Below are 16547 nucleotides of genomic sequence, written 5' to 3' on the forward strand. Positions count from 1 at the left end.
AAGGTTTCCTCCTCACCGAGCCAGCGCCACCATCACCTCCATCCTCGCCGGAGCCCTTGGTCGCATAGGGCCTCCAGAGTCCCGTCTCCTACCGGCCATCAGTCTGTCCCTGCCGCCTCCCGGTCGGGGTCGCTGCTTCTACCACCTACAGCAGCTCTTCCTAAGGCTCCGATCGGCCCAAGGGTCCACGAATCCAACAGTATTCCCTCAGGGCACTACCTATCCCATCGACCCTGTGTCACAGGGCCTGTGTGACCATCTCTCTCTGGCACTTCCCACTCCAGGGGTAGTGCTTCTATCTCTATTAATAAAGACTCTATTCATTCTGTGCCTTCCTTAGCTGAGACCTAGCCTCCCGACAGTGAGGCTCCCGGGGCTCCTCCCCGTGGGCCGGAACACCTCTCACTTCGGCCCAGGGTTCACACACCATCTGATACCTCAGAATCCTAACACTCTGGTCTTTACAGCAGGGTTTCCCAACCTTTTCACGCTTAAGGATCACCTGCATTGACAAAAATGTCGTGTGGCACATCGGCCTCCACAGGGCAGGCAGTGCTGACATAGAGAGGACTCCTATGGCCAAAAAAGGAGCTCGAGAAGCAGTGAAAGCCCCACCAGTCTCGCTTTCAAATTTTAAAACAAAGGGAGAGGGGGCAAAGATGCTCATGAACCCATCATGATGGACCAACTCCCTCTCTATACAGATGCAGGAGAAAGGAGAAGTTGGTATGGTGCAGGCAGCCAGCTTGGCTGTTGCAAGCAGTTGCCAGAGCTCCTCCACTACTGCTGCTCCCAACACTCAAAGGGAGTCATATCCAGTGCTCGGTGCACATTCTCCCTGTCTCATTCAGCTTGGGGGGGGGGGGGCGAAACAGAGGCTGGAAGGACCCAAAGATGAGGAAGTTCTGTGTGCTGCACCAAGCGGGTCCCCGATATCCATGCCCTGCATGCTGCCAATTAATTACCATACACTGGGGCTCATGCACTGCATGACAGGGCCTGCAGCAGTAACCACCAGGTACTTTATCCCTGTATCTTAGCCCTTCCCCCCACTGAATTCACTGCATCTCAGCCCCTCCCCCATTGCACTCTGCATCTCATCCCTTCTGCCCCATCCCCACTGCATCTCAGTTCTCCCCTCCCCCACTGCATTCATTGCCTCTCAGCACCTCTTCCCGCCCCATTGCACTCTCTGCAGTTCAGCCCCTATCCCACTGCACTCATCTCAACGTCTGCTGCAGTAACACATACACACCTCTTTGCAGTAACCACCGCCATCTCAGCCCATCTTAATCTTCCCTTCTTCCACTCATCTGACCCTCTCCCCAACCCCCACTGCTTCTCAGCCACTCCCCACCACCCCCACTGCATCAATGCATCTCAGCCCGTCTTAATCTTCCCTTCTTCCACTCATCTGACCCTCTCCCCAACCCCCACTGCATCTCAGCCACTCCCCACCACCCCCACTGCATCAATGCATCTCAGCCTCTCCCCCTCTCCTAGTGCCTCCCAGAACCTCTTCCTCCTCCCCCAACCGTATTTCAGTCTGACTTTCTATGCACGGGGGAAGCAGTTCCGCTTTTTAGTGTAACCACTTGAAGTAAGTGGAGGGACAAACATTGCACTGCATTTCGGGTTGCTACTGAGGATCTGTGTTTACGAACTGCATTGGCACCTGCGGCTGCAGTGCACGTGGGCTGGGGGGGGGGGTGTCGGGTGCAGGGATGGGGAAGTCCCTCGCTACCCCCTGCCAATGGTGCTCGCGTGCTGCGTTCATGAATGAAGTCTCTGGAGCCAGCTGCCTGCACGCAGCTGTATTTCCGCATTTGTAAACCTTTCCGTGCCAGCTCCAGCCCGGGTGGATTTGAGATTCCTGAGAGCCGAAGCCCCCCGGGACAGGGACGGGGAGAGAGCCTCGCTGATGGCTGATCGGGACGGAAATAGGAGAGCGCTACTGCAGCTGCTGGCGCTGCCGGGGAACGCGAGATGCGCCGACTGCGGAGCTCCAGGTGAGGGCCAGGGAGGGCAGATGGGGCAGGGGCAGAAGGAAGGAATCTGGGAGACAGAGGAACAGGGACAGACATCTGCAGAGGGGAAGGAGCTGACCTGATGCTGCTGGAGTGGCAGCTCCTGCCTGAGCCCCTGTTGCCATCAAGGTAAGCAAAAAAGTAAATAAATAAAAAAGAACTCAAGAGAAAAAAAAGTTTCTTTCCTATGTTTCTAGTTACTGTCCGCTGCTTTCTCTCAAAAATGAGCAGTTTCCAGTGGTTGGAAGCGGAAGTGGGAGGCTGTTTTCTCCCCTATGGTTTCTTCTTTCTTGGTCTGAGTTTCTATCGGGTTGATGAAACTGCCTTGTGTTATTCTCCTATTGTCATTCCTAAATTAACCCCTTTGCCTTGTCTGCTGGGTAATGATCAGACAGATGATGAAATGCCAAGAGAAATCAGGGAAGCTAACCAATTTGGCAGTGCAATAATAATGGGAGATTTCAATTACTCCAATATTGACTGGGTAAATGTAACATCAGGACTTGCTAGAGACATAAAGTTCCTGGATGTAATAAATGACTGCTTCATGGAGCAATTGGTTCAGGAAACAACAAGAGAGGGAGCTATTTTAGATTTAATTCTTAGTGGATCGCAGGATTTGGTGAGAGAGGTAACGGTGGTGGGGCCACTTGGCAACAGTGATCATAACATGATCAAATTTGAACTAATAACTGGAAGGGAGACAATAAGTAAATCTGCAGCTCTAACACTAAACTTTCAAAAGGGAAACTTTGATAAAATGAGGAAAATAGAAAAAAACTGAAAGGTGCAGCTGCAAAGGTTAAAAGTGTTCAACAGGCATGGACATTGTTTAAAAATACAATCCTAGAGGCGCAGTCCATATGTATTCCGCACATTAAGAAAGGTGGAAAGAAGGCAAAACGATTACAGTCATGGTTAAAAGGTGAGGTGAAAGAGGCTATTTTATCCAAAAAAAATCCTTTAAAAATTGGAAGAAGGATCCATCTGAAGAAAATAGGATAAAACATAAGCATTGTCAAGTTAAGTGTAAAACATTGATAAGCCAGGCGAAGAGAGAATTTGAAATGAAGTTGGCCATAGAGGCAAAAACTCATAATAAAAACTTTTCAAGAAACCTGTGAGGGAGTCGGTTGGACCATTAGATGACCGAGAATTTAAAGGGGCTCTTAGGGAAGATAAGGCCATTGCAGAAAGACTAAATGCATTCTTTGCTTCTGTGTTTACTAATGAGGATGTTGGGGAGATACCAGTTCCGGAGATGGTTTTCAGGGGTGATGAGTCAAACGAACTGAACAAAATCACTCTGAACCTGGAATATGTAGTAGGCCAGATTGACAAACTAAAGAGTAGCAAATCACCTGGACCAGATGGTATGCATCCTAGGGTACTGAAGGAACTAAAAAATGAAATTTCTGATCTATTAGTTAAAATTTGTAAGCTATCATTAAAATCATCCATTGTACCTGAAGACTGGAAGGTGGCCAATGTAACCCCAATATTTAAAAAAGGCTCCAGTGAGCCTGACTTCAGTGCCGGGAAAGATAATGGAAACTATTCTTAAGATCAAAATTGTAGAGCATTTAGAAAGACATGGTTTAATGGAACACAGTCAACATGGATTTACCCAAGGGAAGTCTTGCCTAACAAATCTGCTTCATTTTTTTGAAGGGGTTAATAAACAAGTGGATAAAGGTGAACCGGTAGATGTAGTGTATTTGGATTTTCAGAAGGCGTTTGACAAAGTCCCTCATGAGAGGCTTCTAAGAAAACTAAAAAGTCATGGGATAGGAGGCGGTGTCCTTTCGTGGATTACAAACTGGTTAAAAGCCAGGAAACAGAGAGTAGGATTAAATGGTCAATTTTCTCAGTGGAAAAGGGTAAACAGTGGAGTACCTCAGGGATCTGTACTTGGACCTGTGCTTTTCAATATATATATAAATGATCTGGAAAGGAATACGATAAGTGAGGTTATCAAATTTGTGGATGATACAAAATTATTAAGAGTAGTTAAATCACAAGCGGATTGTGATACATTACAGGAGGACCTTGCAAGACTGGAAGATTGGGCATCCAAATGGCAGATGAAATTTAATGTGGACAAGTGCAAGGTGTTGCATATAGGGAAAAATAACCCTTGCTGTGGTTACACGATGTTAGGTTCCATATTAGGAGCTATCACCCAGGAAAAAGATCTAGGCATCATAGTAGATAATACTTTAAAATAGTCAGCTCAGTGTGCTGCAGCAGTCAAAAAAGCAAACAGAATGTTAGGAATTATTAGAAAGGGAATGGTTAATAAAATGTAAAATGTCATAATGCCTCTATATCGCTCCATGGTGAGACCACACCTTGAATTCTGTGTACAGTTCTGGTTGCCGCATCTCAAAAAAGATATAGTTGTGATGGAGAAGGTACAGAGAAGGGCAACCAAAATGATAAAGGGGATGGAACAGCTCTCCTATGAGGAAAGGCTGAAGAAGTTAGGGCTGTTCAGCTTGGAGAAGAGATGGCTGAGGGGGGATATGATAGAGATCTTTAAAATCATGAGAGGTCTTGAACGGGTAGATGTGAATCGGTTATTTACACTTTCGAATAATAGAAGGATTAGGGGGGCATTCCATGAAGTTTGCAAGTAGCACATTTAAGACTAATCAGAGAAAATTCTTTTTCACTCAACACACAATAAAGCTCTGGAATTTGTTGCCAGAGGATGTGGTTAGTGCAGCTAGTGTAGCTGGGTTCAAAAAAGGTTTGGATAAGTTCTTGGAGGAGAAGTCCATTAACTGCTATTAATCAAGTTTACTTAGGGAATAGCCACTGCTATTAATTGCATCAGTAGCATGGGATCTTCTTAATGTTTGGGTAATTGCCAGGTTCTTGTGGCCTGGTTTGACCTCTGTTGGAAACAGGATGCTGGGCTTGATGGACCCTTGGTCTGACCCAGCATGGCAATTTCTTATGTTCTTATGGGTACCAGGAGACAGGAATTGCAGCTTCTAACTGCTCTGAGAACTTCACTTTCCGGACAGTGACAGCGCCTTCTTTGCAGACCTGAAAGACAATAGACCTCTTATTTTCTGGCATGGAGAAACAGATAATGTGGCATCAGGTTTGTTCATTAATTAGGAGCCTCTTGCTACTGTATTTAATTTCTGTAGCAAAGTCAGGGACAGTAGCTCCCACACCTCCTTAACTATTTGCCCTGCCACAACCCTGAACTACTCACAGTCATCTTACTCCTTAACCTTATCTGCGCACTTGCCTTTCCTTCGTGTTCAATTTTCTTCCTTTTGATTAAAACTTGTAATGCTATTGTAATTGTAACTTTGATATAATTGATTGTAATCCACCTTGAAACTAATGCTATTGTAACTGTAAGTTTGATTTAATTTTGTTTGCAATCTGCCTTGAGACCAACGTGGGGAAAAGCAGAATATCAAATGTTTATAAATAAATAAAAATAAAAATAAGGAGTTATAAAAATCCACCTGATTTCAAAATATTAAAATATTCAGGCTACTTCCCTCTTTGGACAAAATGTCCATTAATGTCCATTCAATTTTAGGTACCAATTAAGAAAATCTAATAAAATTCAGACCCTTAATTGTTAGGGATGTGGACCCTTGAGCCGAGACGAGGTTGGCGGTACCACCAGGAGAGGGCTCCTGTTGGTTCTCATCATTGGGAGGCAGTGCAGGCAGAGAAGACCCAACTGGTGCTTCACCTTTACCAGCCCTCATTCCCCGCAGGTTGAGCAGGACTCAGGCGGGGGTCTCTCAAGGCGTGGAACCAGGGGAGGAGGCTGAAGTGGCGTCGGGCAGGCAGAAGTCGGGGCAGGCGGCAGACAGACAAAACCAGGAACAGACCAGAGGTCAGGACGGGCAGTGAACAGGCGTAGACGGAGAAACAGGCTGGAGGTCAGGGCAGGCAGAGGTCAAGCAGAGTCGGGTTACCAGGTGGAGGTCAGGCAGAGTCGGGCAGGCAGAATCAATACCAGGAGGTCAATCCGGAGGGACAAGGAGCAGGAAGGCACAGCACAGGAAAAGAAGGAGCAAGGCAGAAACGCTGGATCAAGAGTCAAGGCTGGAACGCAGGATCAGGAATCAACGCAGAGCTCGCACTCTTAAGCAGGGCAGGACCCGTTGCTGAGGCAAAATGCTAGAGGCAAGGCAGGGTATATATACACACCCTGCCTGACGTCATCTTCACGGGCCGCGGGGAACTTTCCCGCCGCAGGCCCTTTAAATCGGGAGCGACGGCGTGCACGCACACCTAGGGAGGCAGACACAGAAGTCAGGATGGTGACATGCTGGCCGTGAGGGCAGGCTGCAACAGCAGCGGTGAGCGTCAGCCGCGGCGAGCGGCAACAGGGGAGACCTGGGCCTGGTTACCTCCCGGTGGAGGTAAGAGAACCTGACTATGGACAGCCGCGGCCGGGGATCCTAACATTAATTATATAACCAAGGCAAACAAAATTACAACTTTCTTCATGTTTTCATGGATACCCCTTTATTTATATGACCACAGGCTTCCTGCGAATGGTACTTTGGATAAAGAGGGTGATAAACCTGTAAGAGTTTCTCTTTGTGTCGTGCCACACATCAGTCAGTGAGGAGGTGTGCAGCAGGATTCACAGATTCAAAGGAACCTGACAGGAAGCAGGAATGCTCACTGAGCATTCCTGCTTTGGCTCCCCTGGAGCTGGGCTGAGACCACCACTCCTCTTCACAGAGGCCAAATGATCTGCGGTTTGAACTGCTGCCCTAGAGATATGGCTGTGACCATTCCCTTGAGCCAGATGTAAGAGTGTTAACAGATATGAGATGGTGCTTTTCACCAGTTTAACTGGCCTCAGCAGCGTCTCCCTGTTGCACATCGTCATTTCTCCATTTTAACTACTGAAAGCTCCTCAAGCTCTCGCAGTGACTCAGCAAGCCAAGGAGTATTTCTCTGTGCTTATAAACAGTGGATTTCATGGCCGTCTGTCCCTACGCTGGCCTGGAGTGCTGATGCATGGTGCACACTGGAACTGTACTTCCTGTGGCATCATATCAGAATCCTGGCGTCAGTACGCCCGTACAAAGAGCACTGGCAGTAAATCTGAGAGATTGAGATCCTACTCAGTATTATCCTGGCTTAAGAGTGAGGTTCATCCCTGTCACGGTATGTTCTAATCAAACCCGTTTAAAGGCGCTGAGCTGAGGGGAGGATTATTGCATCTGAGTAATAAAAAAAACAGATCAAAATGGAACTTATTTTGTGATCTGAGACCCTTTGCTATGTATTAAAAAGTCATCCAGCTCAGGGTCTCGGCCAGAGGGGTGTGGAGAGTAAGGGCGGGGGTCAAGGCACATCTTTGAGAGCAGTGGCAGCGGAGTGATCGGAGATGGTATGCGGTGGCAAAGCTGCTATGGTGGGCCCTTCTGGTGAAAGGGGGTTGCTGGGGTGCCCTTCACAGCCTTTAGCACAGGGCATGATATTCTCTGGACAAGGTGAATATTCCTTTCCAAACAGGAAGATCACTGCGTGAATGAGTCAGAGCTGAATATTAAATACTGATCAGTGGTTTTATAAGACTTCTCTAATTTTAACACTAGTGAATGCAAGCTGATAAGCCAGTCAAATAAAGTAGGTGTGGAAGCACTGAATGGGAGATTTGCAGAAGGGGTGTGCTTAACTTCAGGATCTCATGTTTGACTCTGAACTGTATTTCAATCCTAAATGTATCTGCCACTCTTTTGTCTGTTGTATTTAGCTCCTCAGATGCTAAGATTTATTTAAAGGAGATGACATTTTCTTTTCCATAAATGATCATTTCTAGAGGCATTGCATTGGTTTCTGATGTTGAAGACAGTTTGTAATAATAATAGGACATCCAGCGAGCCTGATTGGACTATCAAGCATGCTCCTGTAACACAGGACAGAGGTTTCATTGTCTGCTGTCTCTGTTTATGCCAAAATCCATCACATACAATAGACTGAGTTGTTTCTGTGAAATGCTAAAGACCATGTCACAAAAAGATCAGTGATGGATTTCAGTTCTGGGCATATGATGGGAATTTTCTCTTCCAACTATATCAAAACAGTGATTTCCTGTAGCTAAATTTATGGTTGCCAGAAGCGCTGTGCACTAAGACCTTTTGGGCTCCTGGCCAGGTTCAAAGGGAGAGTCATACCCTTCAGGAATGGATATCAGATTGAAGTCAGAGAGAAGCCCAGAATAGGAGGGCAAATAATAAGTGCTAGGCTCCCCTAATCTCTGCCCATTTCCCCTCCTAGTGTAATAGCACAGACTCTGCTTGAGCTCTGATTTTATCCTTACTTGCCTGCAGTTAAGAATCCTCTGTGCTTATCCCATGCTGCCCGATGCCGTTTCTTTCCCACCTAGAGCTGGAGCATGCATCCACCTCTCTTTCTGTGAAAAACAGAGACTAGGAATACTTTGTTATCTTACGCCTATTTCTACTCCCTCCAGCTTCATATCATAATGATGATACATGTCATATTCTGGGGTATACAAATATTTTTTCCCTATTTGCTGAATTGCTTTCTTGGTATGAAACATTTACTAATGCTCCTATTGAGTACTAAAGTCCATTACACTGTGTTGTGGCCTTCACCACTAAACTTAGGTTGTACTGGGGTACGGTGCACACAGTAAAAGGTGCTAACCACATATTACAAATGTTAATTTGTATTATGCTTATTTAGATAATACTCTACCTGATTATTTACGGGCAGTGGAGGAGTAGCCTAGTGGTTAGAGGAGGGAAAGCAAGGCTCAAATTCTGCTGCTGCCCCTTGTTACCTTGGGAAACTCATTTTACCCTCTGTTGCCTCAGTAGCCTAAGTGCTAAAGGTTTTCTCTTATTTTGCATCTAGGGATAGGGAAATACCTACAATACTTGAATGTAATCCCCTTTGAAGTGTGTGAAAAATATAAATTAAATAAATCAGAGGGAACTTTCCAACAGCTCTTATGGCCTAGAACAAGGTACTGTTTTGTGCAGGGTCAAAGAGCTAAAGACAGCAGCAGTGGGGCTGTACTGTCTGTAGAGCCATATAGAAAGCTCAGGACATTACCTCTTAATCTGATAGAGGGCACTAAAGGCCCTTGGCAGCCATCTTTGATTCCGACAACATGACCTTAATATTTCATTGCTACCAAAGCTTCTGTAGGTAGAGGGAAAGTGGAAAACAATAATTAATGTACTGCTTTCTCATTGGCACACCTGACTTAGTAAATTATTATTTTTTTATTTCTATTAAGATTGTATATAATTTTCATATGGTACAAAATCTGGATTGGCTCAGTTTACCCCTGATGAGCTGTCTGGTAACCCTCATTTTGATAAAAATGGACTTTTATTCCGGGAGTCCTGCTTTAAGAGTTCCACCTTTAGAAATCTCCTGCACAGTAACGTCTTCCATTTTGAGAAAGCTTTTTCTGTATGCTTTGCTACATTTGTGAAAAGGCTCTGTCCCTGTACCTTTACTTCTGTCTATGTTTTTAGATCCGGATTGGGCATCTTATAAACTTGGCATCTTTGTCTGCTTGAATTGCTCGGGCATTCATCGCAACTTCCCTGAGATCAGCAAAATCAAATCCACCCGACTGGACTTCTGGGACGACGATCTGGTACAGGTATGAGACCAGGGTAACTCATGGCTGTGTTGGCCTCCTTTTCGCTGAGCCATGGCCTGCCCTAGAACAGGCAGGGCAGATTCACTGGAATGCATCGTAGTCCAGAAGATCTGCCCAGCTAATTACCGAAATGTATTTGCCCAGCAGTTCTTATAGTTTTATCTTGTTCCTTTCATCTCAGCGTGCTTTACAATTTATTAGTTTAGAAACATATATGCAGTCACCTCTGGGATGGATGCCTTGGCAGGACCCACATGGTGCTATGAGCTGTATAAAAAAAGGGTGCAAGGAGAAGGAACCAAAGGTTCAATTCCCTCAGATTCATTTTGGTCAATGGAAACCAAACAACAGGAAAATATTTGGGTTTTGCCAAATAGCAACTGCTGTAAAAGGAGATATTCAGCACAAAATATAAGATATGTGGATTGACCAATAAAAAAATATTAGTACAGAGGAAGTGGAACCACATGGGGCTGATGTAACAAGCAAAACCTTAAAGCGGGGTGCTGAAATTCAGCGCAGTTTCTTTGAGCACAAGCTCATTTTTTTAACTTCCAATGCAGTAAGCTAATGGGATGCTAATGTCTCCGGAATTAAAAATGCACACAAAGCAGAAAATGTCTGCAAAGAAAAGGCTTAGCACACAGCAAAACATGATTTATGCACACAAAAAATGTTTTCAGCGCAAAAAGTATTTTTTTGTGTGCATAAACTGTATTTTAAGCACAGAAAACATGTTTGGTTTTTTTTTTGCACAAAGCATGTTTTCTCTGCATAAAATCCTGACTACAGTTCCTGGCACTGGCACTCCAGCTTCTGCCCATTGACTGACACTAGCACCAGAAACTCTACTGCACCTCTGACCAGGAAAAAAAATTTCCAGCGCTAACAAAATACAAGGTAAGCCACGGTGCCACTTTGTACTGGGGGGAGGGAAGGGAGGTGGAGGTGGCAGGTAAAAGTTAATGCCTCCATTAGCATGGAATTTGCATGTGAGGGCGCTAAGCAGCGCCCAGTTGTATTCACACATTTTGTGAGCAAAACTCCTTGTTGCATTGGGAGTACTGTTTGCGCACAAAAAAAAAAAGTGTGCATGACTGAGAGTAAAACTCTGTGCTTACCCATTGGGACTCATTTACTAAGCATTTTTGCCATAGACACAGAATGGGAGAAAAGCCTTAGTAAATCAGGCTTTAAGTTTGTCTGAAGTAAAAAAATTAATTGTTATCATTTTGTTTCATTGCTATCTTCCTAACAGGCCAATATAGTACAGTGCGCTCCGGTGGAGCGCACTGTTAACCCGCATTTGACGCACGTTTTTGACGCGCTAGCTTTACCCCTTATTCAGTAAGGGGTAATAGCGTGTCGAAAACGCACGTCCAACCCCAACCCCCCCCCCCCGAAACTAATAGCGCCCGCAACATGCAGATGCATGTTGATGGCCCTATTAGTTATGCCTGCGCGATTCAGAAAGTAAAATGTGCAGCCAAGCCACATATTTTACTTTAAAAAATTAGCGCCTACCCAAAGGTAGGCGTTAATTTCTCTCGGCACCGGGAAAGTGCACAGAAAAGCAGTAAAAACTGCTTTTCTGTACGCCCTCCAACTTAATATCATGGCGATATTAAGTCGGAGGTCCCAAAAGTTAAAAATAGTTAAAAATTTAAAAAAAAAAATTTTTAAATAGGCCCGTGGCACGCGGGTTGAAAACCGGATGCTCAATTTTGCCGGCGTCTGATTTCCGAACCTGTGGCTGTCAGCGGGTTTGAGAACCGACGCCGGCAAAATTGAGCGTCGGCTGTCAAACCCACTGACAGCCGCCGCTCCTGTCCAAAAAGAGTGTCCCTAGCGCCTCTTTTTACTGCGGGTCCTAATTTAAATAAATTAATTTACTGAATCACGTGCACAGGAGAATGGCGATTTTTACTGTATCGGCCCAATAGTGATCTAACTTTTCCCTACGAAGTGATTTTCTACTGTGTTTTGCAGCATATGAGAGCACACGGAAACCTCCGGGCCAAAGCCAAGTATGAAGCTGCAGTCCCTCCTCACTACTACAGACCTCAGCCTACGGACTGCTTGTAAGTCACTATTGAGAACTTGACAGCTGCCGTCCAATCCAGACCGTTTATGAGTCATTCCAGCAGTAGCTTGAATGAATATAAATCTCAACAAGCCCCTTTTCCTCAGGGAGTTCTGCTGTATTCTTGAGGAGATGCAAGCAACTGATATATATATTTTTTTTATTTCTCTGCCTTTATCAACTCCAGTGGTTAGAGACCTAAATAGACTGGGAGGTGACTCCAGTCCACTGCCTCTTATCACAGACCTAAATGTACATAAGCAGCCCTGCATCCAAAGTCTGGAAAGCTGACAGGTGACAGCAGAGGAAAACCCTAAACACAGGGAGTTGCGGCCACAATTAAGGAAACTTACCTAATAACCCAAGAAAAAGCAAACCATATATGGGCCAAAACAGGAATGAGCAGAAAAGAGAGAGGAAGCAGAAAAGAGAGTCATGAGGATGTGAAAGGGGACAGGCCACAGTCTGGTGTTTAGGCTGATATCTGATTATACCATGCATTGAGTCTGTCAGCTTCTTTAGTACATTGGAAGAGTTTGTGTGGTATCTTTTTAGGTATTTACTTATTCAACTATCTGCGGCCTGGATGGGGCAAGATAGCTCTCTTTTTCCTGCACAGTTTCATGCTTTAATCTGCTACGGCACCGAAGAGGAAGGGGAAAATCAGGGGTTTTTCCCCACCGAACCCTTATTTGCTAACCTGGCCAGCAGTCGATTGTCTCCCTTTGCATCTTCTGTTGACCCTCTTTGTCTTTGCTGTGAGGTCCCCGTTGTAGGCACTCGCCGAGGGAGCATTGGTGCTTCCTGGGGACGAGGTGTCCCTCGGCTCCCCCCCGAGAACAGGCTCTTCCGCCAGCTGATCGATGCGCCTCTTCCGACGGTGCCACTGAAACGCTGGCAAGTACGCTGACTCCGGCACCTGAGCGGGTGGGAGCTGAGGGCATTGCCGCGTTTACCTATTACAGCTCTGCAGGCTTCTGACGGTCTGGTAGTGGCTGGAACTGCATTTTCTTCTCTGCCCTCAGAAGGCATTGGGTTCAGTAAGAGGACAGCTTCATTTTCCTCCTGGAGCCGTTTTCTTCTCAGCGGTTCCAATGTCGCAGGAGTCCTTTCAGATGCCCCCCCAAAGCTGGCGGTTATAACTTTGGAATCGCTTTGGGTACTGGTGGAGAATTTTGCCAAGATTTTGTCCTTTTCAGTATCAAAAACGGACACTGTTATTACTAAATTGGATCCTATGCTTGCTCAGCATGAAGGTTCTATCCATGAGCATTCAAGGCAACTTGCAGTAGTTCAGCAAGACACTGTTAAAATTCTGGCGATCCAGCCTATGTCTATTCGGGATAATGGAGTTCTGTCTCGCAGGCTTGAATTGCTGGAGAATTCTTCTCGCCAGCTAAATCTCAGAATTTTGAATTTTCCCAAGATTTTGGGTGATCTTCCGATGGTTACCTTAAAAAAAATGTTTCCTCCAAGTTTTGGGTATTCCACCTGAAGAACTTCCTTCGATTAATAAGCTAACTTTTCTGCCATCATCTCCTCATGCTCCCGCCAGTACCGCAGCTGGGAATCAGTTTCCTCCTCTGAATCTTACAGAATTCCTAGAGTCCTCTGGTTGGGAAATTATAGTTAGGGCCGCCTTGCTTGTGTCCTTTGTTGCCGATTCAGATCTTTCTAAAGCGATGTCTTTGTATTTTTGTAATTTAATTTCTCCTTTTTATGGCCAAAATCTGAGGATCTTTCCTGATATTTCTAGGCTTACCCAGCAAAGGAGAAAAGGCTTTCTAGCTCTCAGGAAAGAAACTCTTGACCTAAAGGCTTCTTTTGTATTACTTTACCCTTGCAAATGCTTTGTAAAGTTACGTTCAGATGCCTTTGTAGTCTTTTGCACCTGAGCAACTACAATCCTTCCCCATTGCTTGGAAAATTATCACTTCTTCCCCAGTTCTGACCGATTCTTAGTTATTAGAGACTTGCCTTTCCGTTGAGTTGCTTACTTGTTACTCCTGGAATTTACTCCCCATCTCGATTTTGGGGTTTTTTTTTTATTACAGGATAATAATAATAATAATGCGTATTTAATTTCCAGTATATATTATTGGACATAATTGCAAATATAATTCGTGATAATTGTTTCTCTTTTTCTTTTTTTTTTTTTGTTATCCTCATGTTGCTTTAACAAAGATCTGCAATGCTTTGCATAAATAAAAAGTTAAAATAAATTTTTTTTCTTATCTGCCTTTTCAAAATAGTTTTTGCTCGAAGTGGAGAACAAGGCCACAAGAATGATACCAAAAACATGTAAAACAAACCAAAAAAGATAAGAAAAGAATCTAATAAAAAAACATAAAATCAAGCAATGGAGGGGGAGGATCCAAGATGGCGCTGTATGAAGACGCACTGTGAGACTGCTCCGAAACATTTATTTTCTCTTTGCTTTTGACGCTTTTTCATGGTGGAGCGGAAGGGAAGAGTACGGAGAGCTACCTCCTACTCACCTGCAAAGCCCCTTCATTTGACAATCGATGATTCTGGAGCATCTTCTCCCTTCCTCCATGTCAGAGTTGGTCTTCATTGCTGCTGCCGATGAGGGAGCATCACAACGGGCAGAAGCTAACGCTGACATCTTGCTGAGCCCTGATGATAGAGCTCCTCTCCCCAGGGTGCTTGGTGGTGGCATCGCTGTCTGTAGGCGTGAGTCAGGATGGAAGTAGCCTGGATGCTGGCAGGAGGGGGGGTCAATGGCAACTTTGAATGACGCATTGGAGATCATCGGGGGAGGCAGCGCTGGAACCCTACAGATGTCCACAGGTGCGCAAGAGGTCTTCAGAGAGGTAAGAAGGCCGTTCTCAGTTGGTGGAGCAGAGGTTTCTTCTGAGTCCGCATCCTTAGGAGATCAAGCAGAGGCCTCTGCACTAGCTCCAATCTTAGGCCTACCTATGCCTAAACCCTCTCCTATAACTCTGGACAGCATATGGAGTATTCTTTCCTCTATGGAACAGTTCTTTATATTATCCATGAATGCTTTTTCAGCATGAATCCCAATCCAAGGGTCAGCATCCTTGGCTCATTCGGAATGACTCAGATCTTTGGAACTAGATGTGGGGAAATTACCTACAGTGCAAGATACTTTGGTTCAAGACAGATCTGCAGTACATCGTAAATTAGAGAATTTGAAATATTATGTGTAATCCCCAAATATTTGAGTACTTAATTTCTCAGTAGTTTCTGTTATGATTCTGCTCGCGGGCGTAGCCGCAAGCAGCCTCTCACCTCCAGCTTGCCTGCTTCCCGACGCTCCCCAGCTGTCCTGATGCCACTGTCCTGCCTTTACGGCAGGAGCCGCCAACGTCGCTTCTCCACCCTGCGACCAGGAGGCCGCACTGACGCTGCTTCTTCGCGGCCTGGTGCTGCCTCCGTTGTCCTGCCCCTGTGGCATGGAGCCGCTTTCGCCTGGGTCCTCCCGTGGCTGGGAGTGCCGCATCCAGCTTTCTCTTCTTGCGGCCGGTAGGCTGCCCTGGAGCTCCTCTTCGCGGCCCAGAGGCCACCACCGGTGTTTCCATGAAGACTGGAGCCACCTCCAGCCTTTCTTCTTGTGGCAGGAAGCCGCCCTGACGCTAGGCCCTGCTTCACGGCCTAGTGCCACTCCTGCTCTAACTTGCAGCAGAGATGCCACTCTCCAGGGTCCTGCCTCCTACCTTCTTAGACACGGAGCCGCGCCTCCTCTCCAGATTTAAAGGGTCAGTCCTCCTGCCTCCTGATGACCTCATAGTGGGAGTTCCTCTTCAGCCCTATAAAAGGGCCCTGCCTTCTGTCTATCATTGCCTTTGCAAGGAGTCAATCCTCCTTGGGACTTCTCATCTTCTCAACTCCTCCTAGGCACTCTGTTTCTTTGTGGGATCCCGTGTCTTCGTCCTGATATCTCGTTGTATCCTGTGTCTTCATCTCGTTGGTTCCAGATGTCCAGATGTTCTCCTGATGTCTCCTATGTTCTTAATCAGATCCTCTTCTTTTCGGCAGTGCAAGTCTCCGGAAGACCTTCGCTTTTAATCCTCAAGCTTCAGGTTCCTAGCTCCGAGTTCTTTTTCTTCGAGTCGTCACTCCGAGCTTCCTTTCTCCGAGCAATCCGCTCCGAGTTCCTTTCTCCGAGCTTTGGATCCTGAGGTTCTGTTCTTAACCCTCATCCTGACCTGGTCTCCGAAGTTCCTCGTGTCTGCTTCTGTCCATGCCTAAAACTCTGCCTGAACCTGCTTCGTCCCAGCGTGGCCCGTGCCTTGCCTTGACTGGCTGTGGAGGGCACGTCTTGGTGCAGGCCTCATCTGAATCTTCATCATGTCCTGATTCGAAGTCACCACTTTGCCTGGAGTCTGCTTCGCCATCAGCGTGGTCCGTGACCTGCCTTGAGTGGCTGTGTAGGGCGCGCGGTGAGACAGCACTCACTCAGCACCCTTCATAATCTTGAATCTTCAGGCAACACCCTTCACAGTCCTGAATCTTCAACCAACCTATGTCTACGTCTGAGTCCGTCAAACACCCTGAGTCTTCGTCTGAGTCTGTTCATTTCTGCCCTCAGCCTCTGTCCGTCCTGTCGCATCTGCTGTTCTGTACGGCAGGTCCGAAAGGGCTATCAAGTGGCCGGAGGGCTACTTCAGAGACCAACATTGCGTTGCTGGATCTCTCCGATGCGTCAGGTTTGGCAGAGGCCAGGGCTCCCTATCTCCAGCCAGCCGGCCCGTGCTGGGGCACATTTCACCTGCCACGGCCCTCCCCCGGAACTCCTCTCTGGTCG

At 46.3% G+C, this 16547-nt stretch overlaps 1 protein-coding gene across 5 annotated transcripts in view; it reads left to right on the plus strand.

The window, feature by feature from the left end:
- The first annotated feature begins 1582 nt into the window (after nt 1–1582).
- ADAP2 (ArfGAP with dual PH domains 2) overlaps nt 1583–16547 on the plus strand; it is a 39457-nt gene continuing 24492 nt past the window's right edge. Inside the window, exons 1-3 of one of the 5 annotated variants that reach the window (XM_029600719.1) lie at nt 1583–2009; nt 9545–9675; nt 11665–11756. In XM_029600719.1, coding sequence (XP_029456579.1) covers nt 1922–2009; nt 9545–9675; nt 11665–11756 — 311 coding nt within the window. In that variant the 5' untranslated portion in view covers nt 1583–1921. The other 4 variants (XM_029600718.1, XM_029600716.1, XM_029600715.1 and 1 more) reach the window with 4 other exon arrangements.

This window comes from Rhinatrema bivittatum, chromosome 4 (genome assembly GCF_901001135.1).
Source record: "Rhinatrema bivittatum chromosome 4, aRhiBiv1.1, whole genome shotgun sequence".
Taxonomy (NCBI): domain Eukaryota; kingdom Metazoa; phylum Chordata; class Amphibia; order Gymnophiona; family Rhinatrematidae; genus Rhinatrema; species Rhinatrema bivittatum.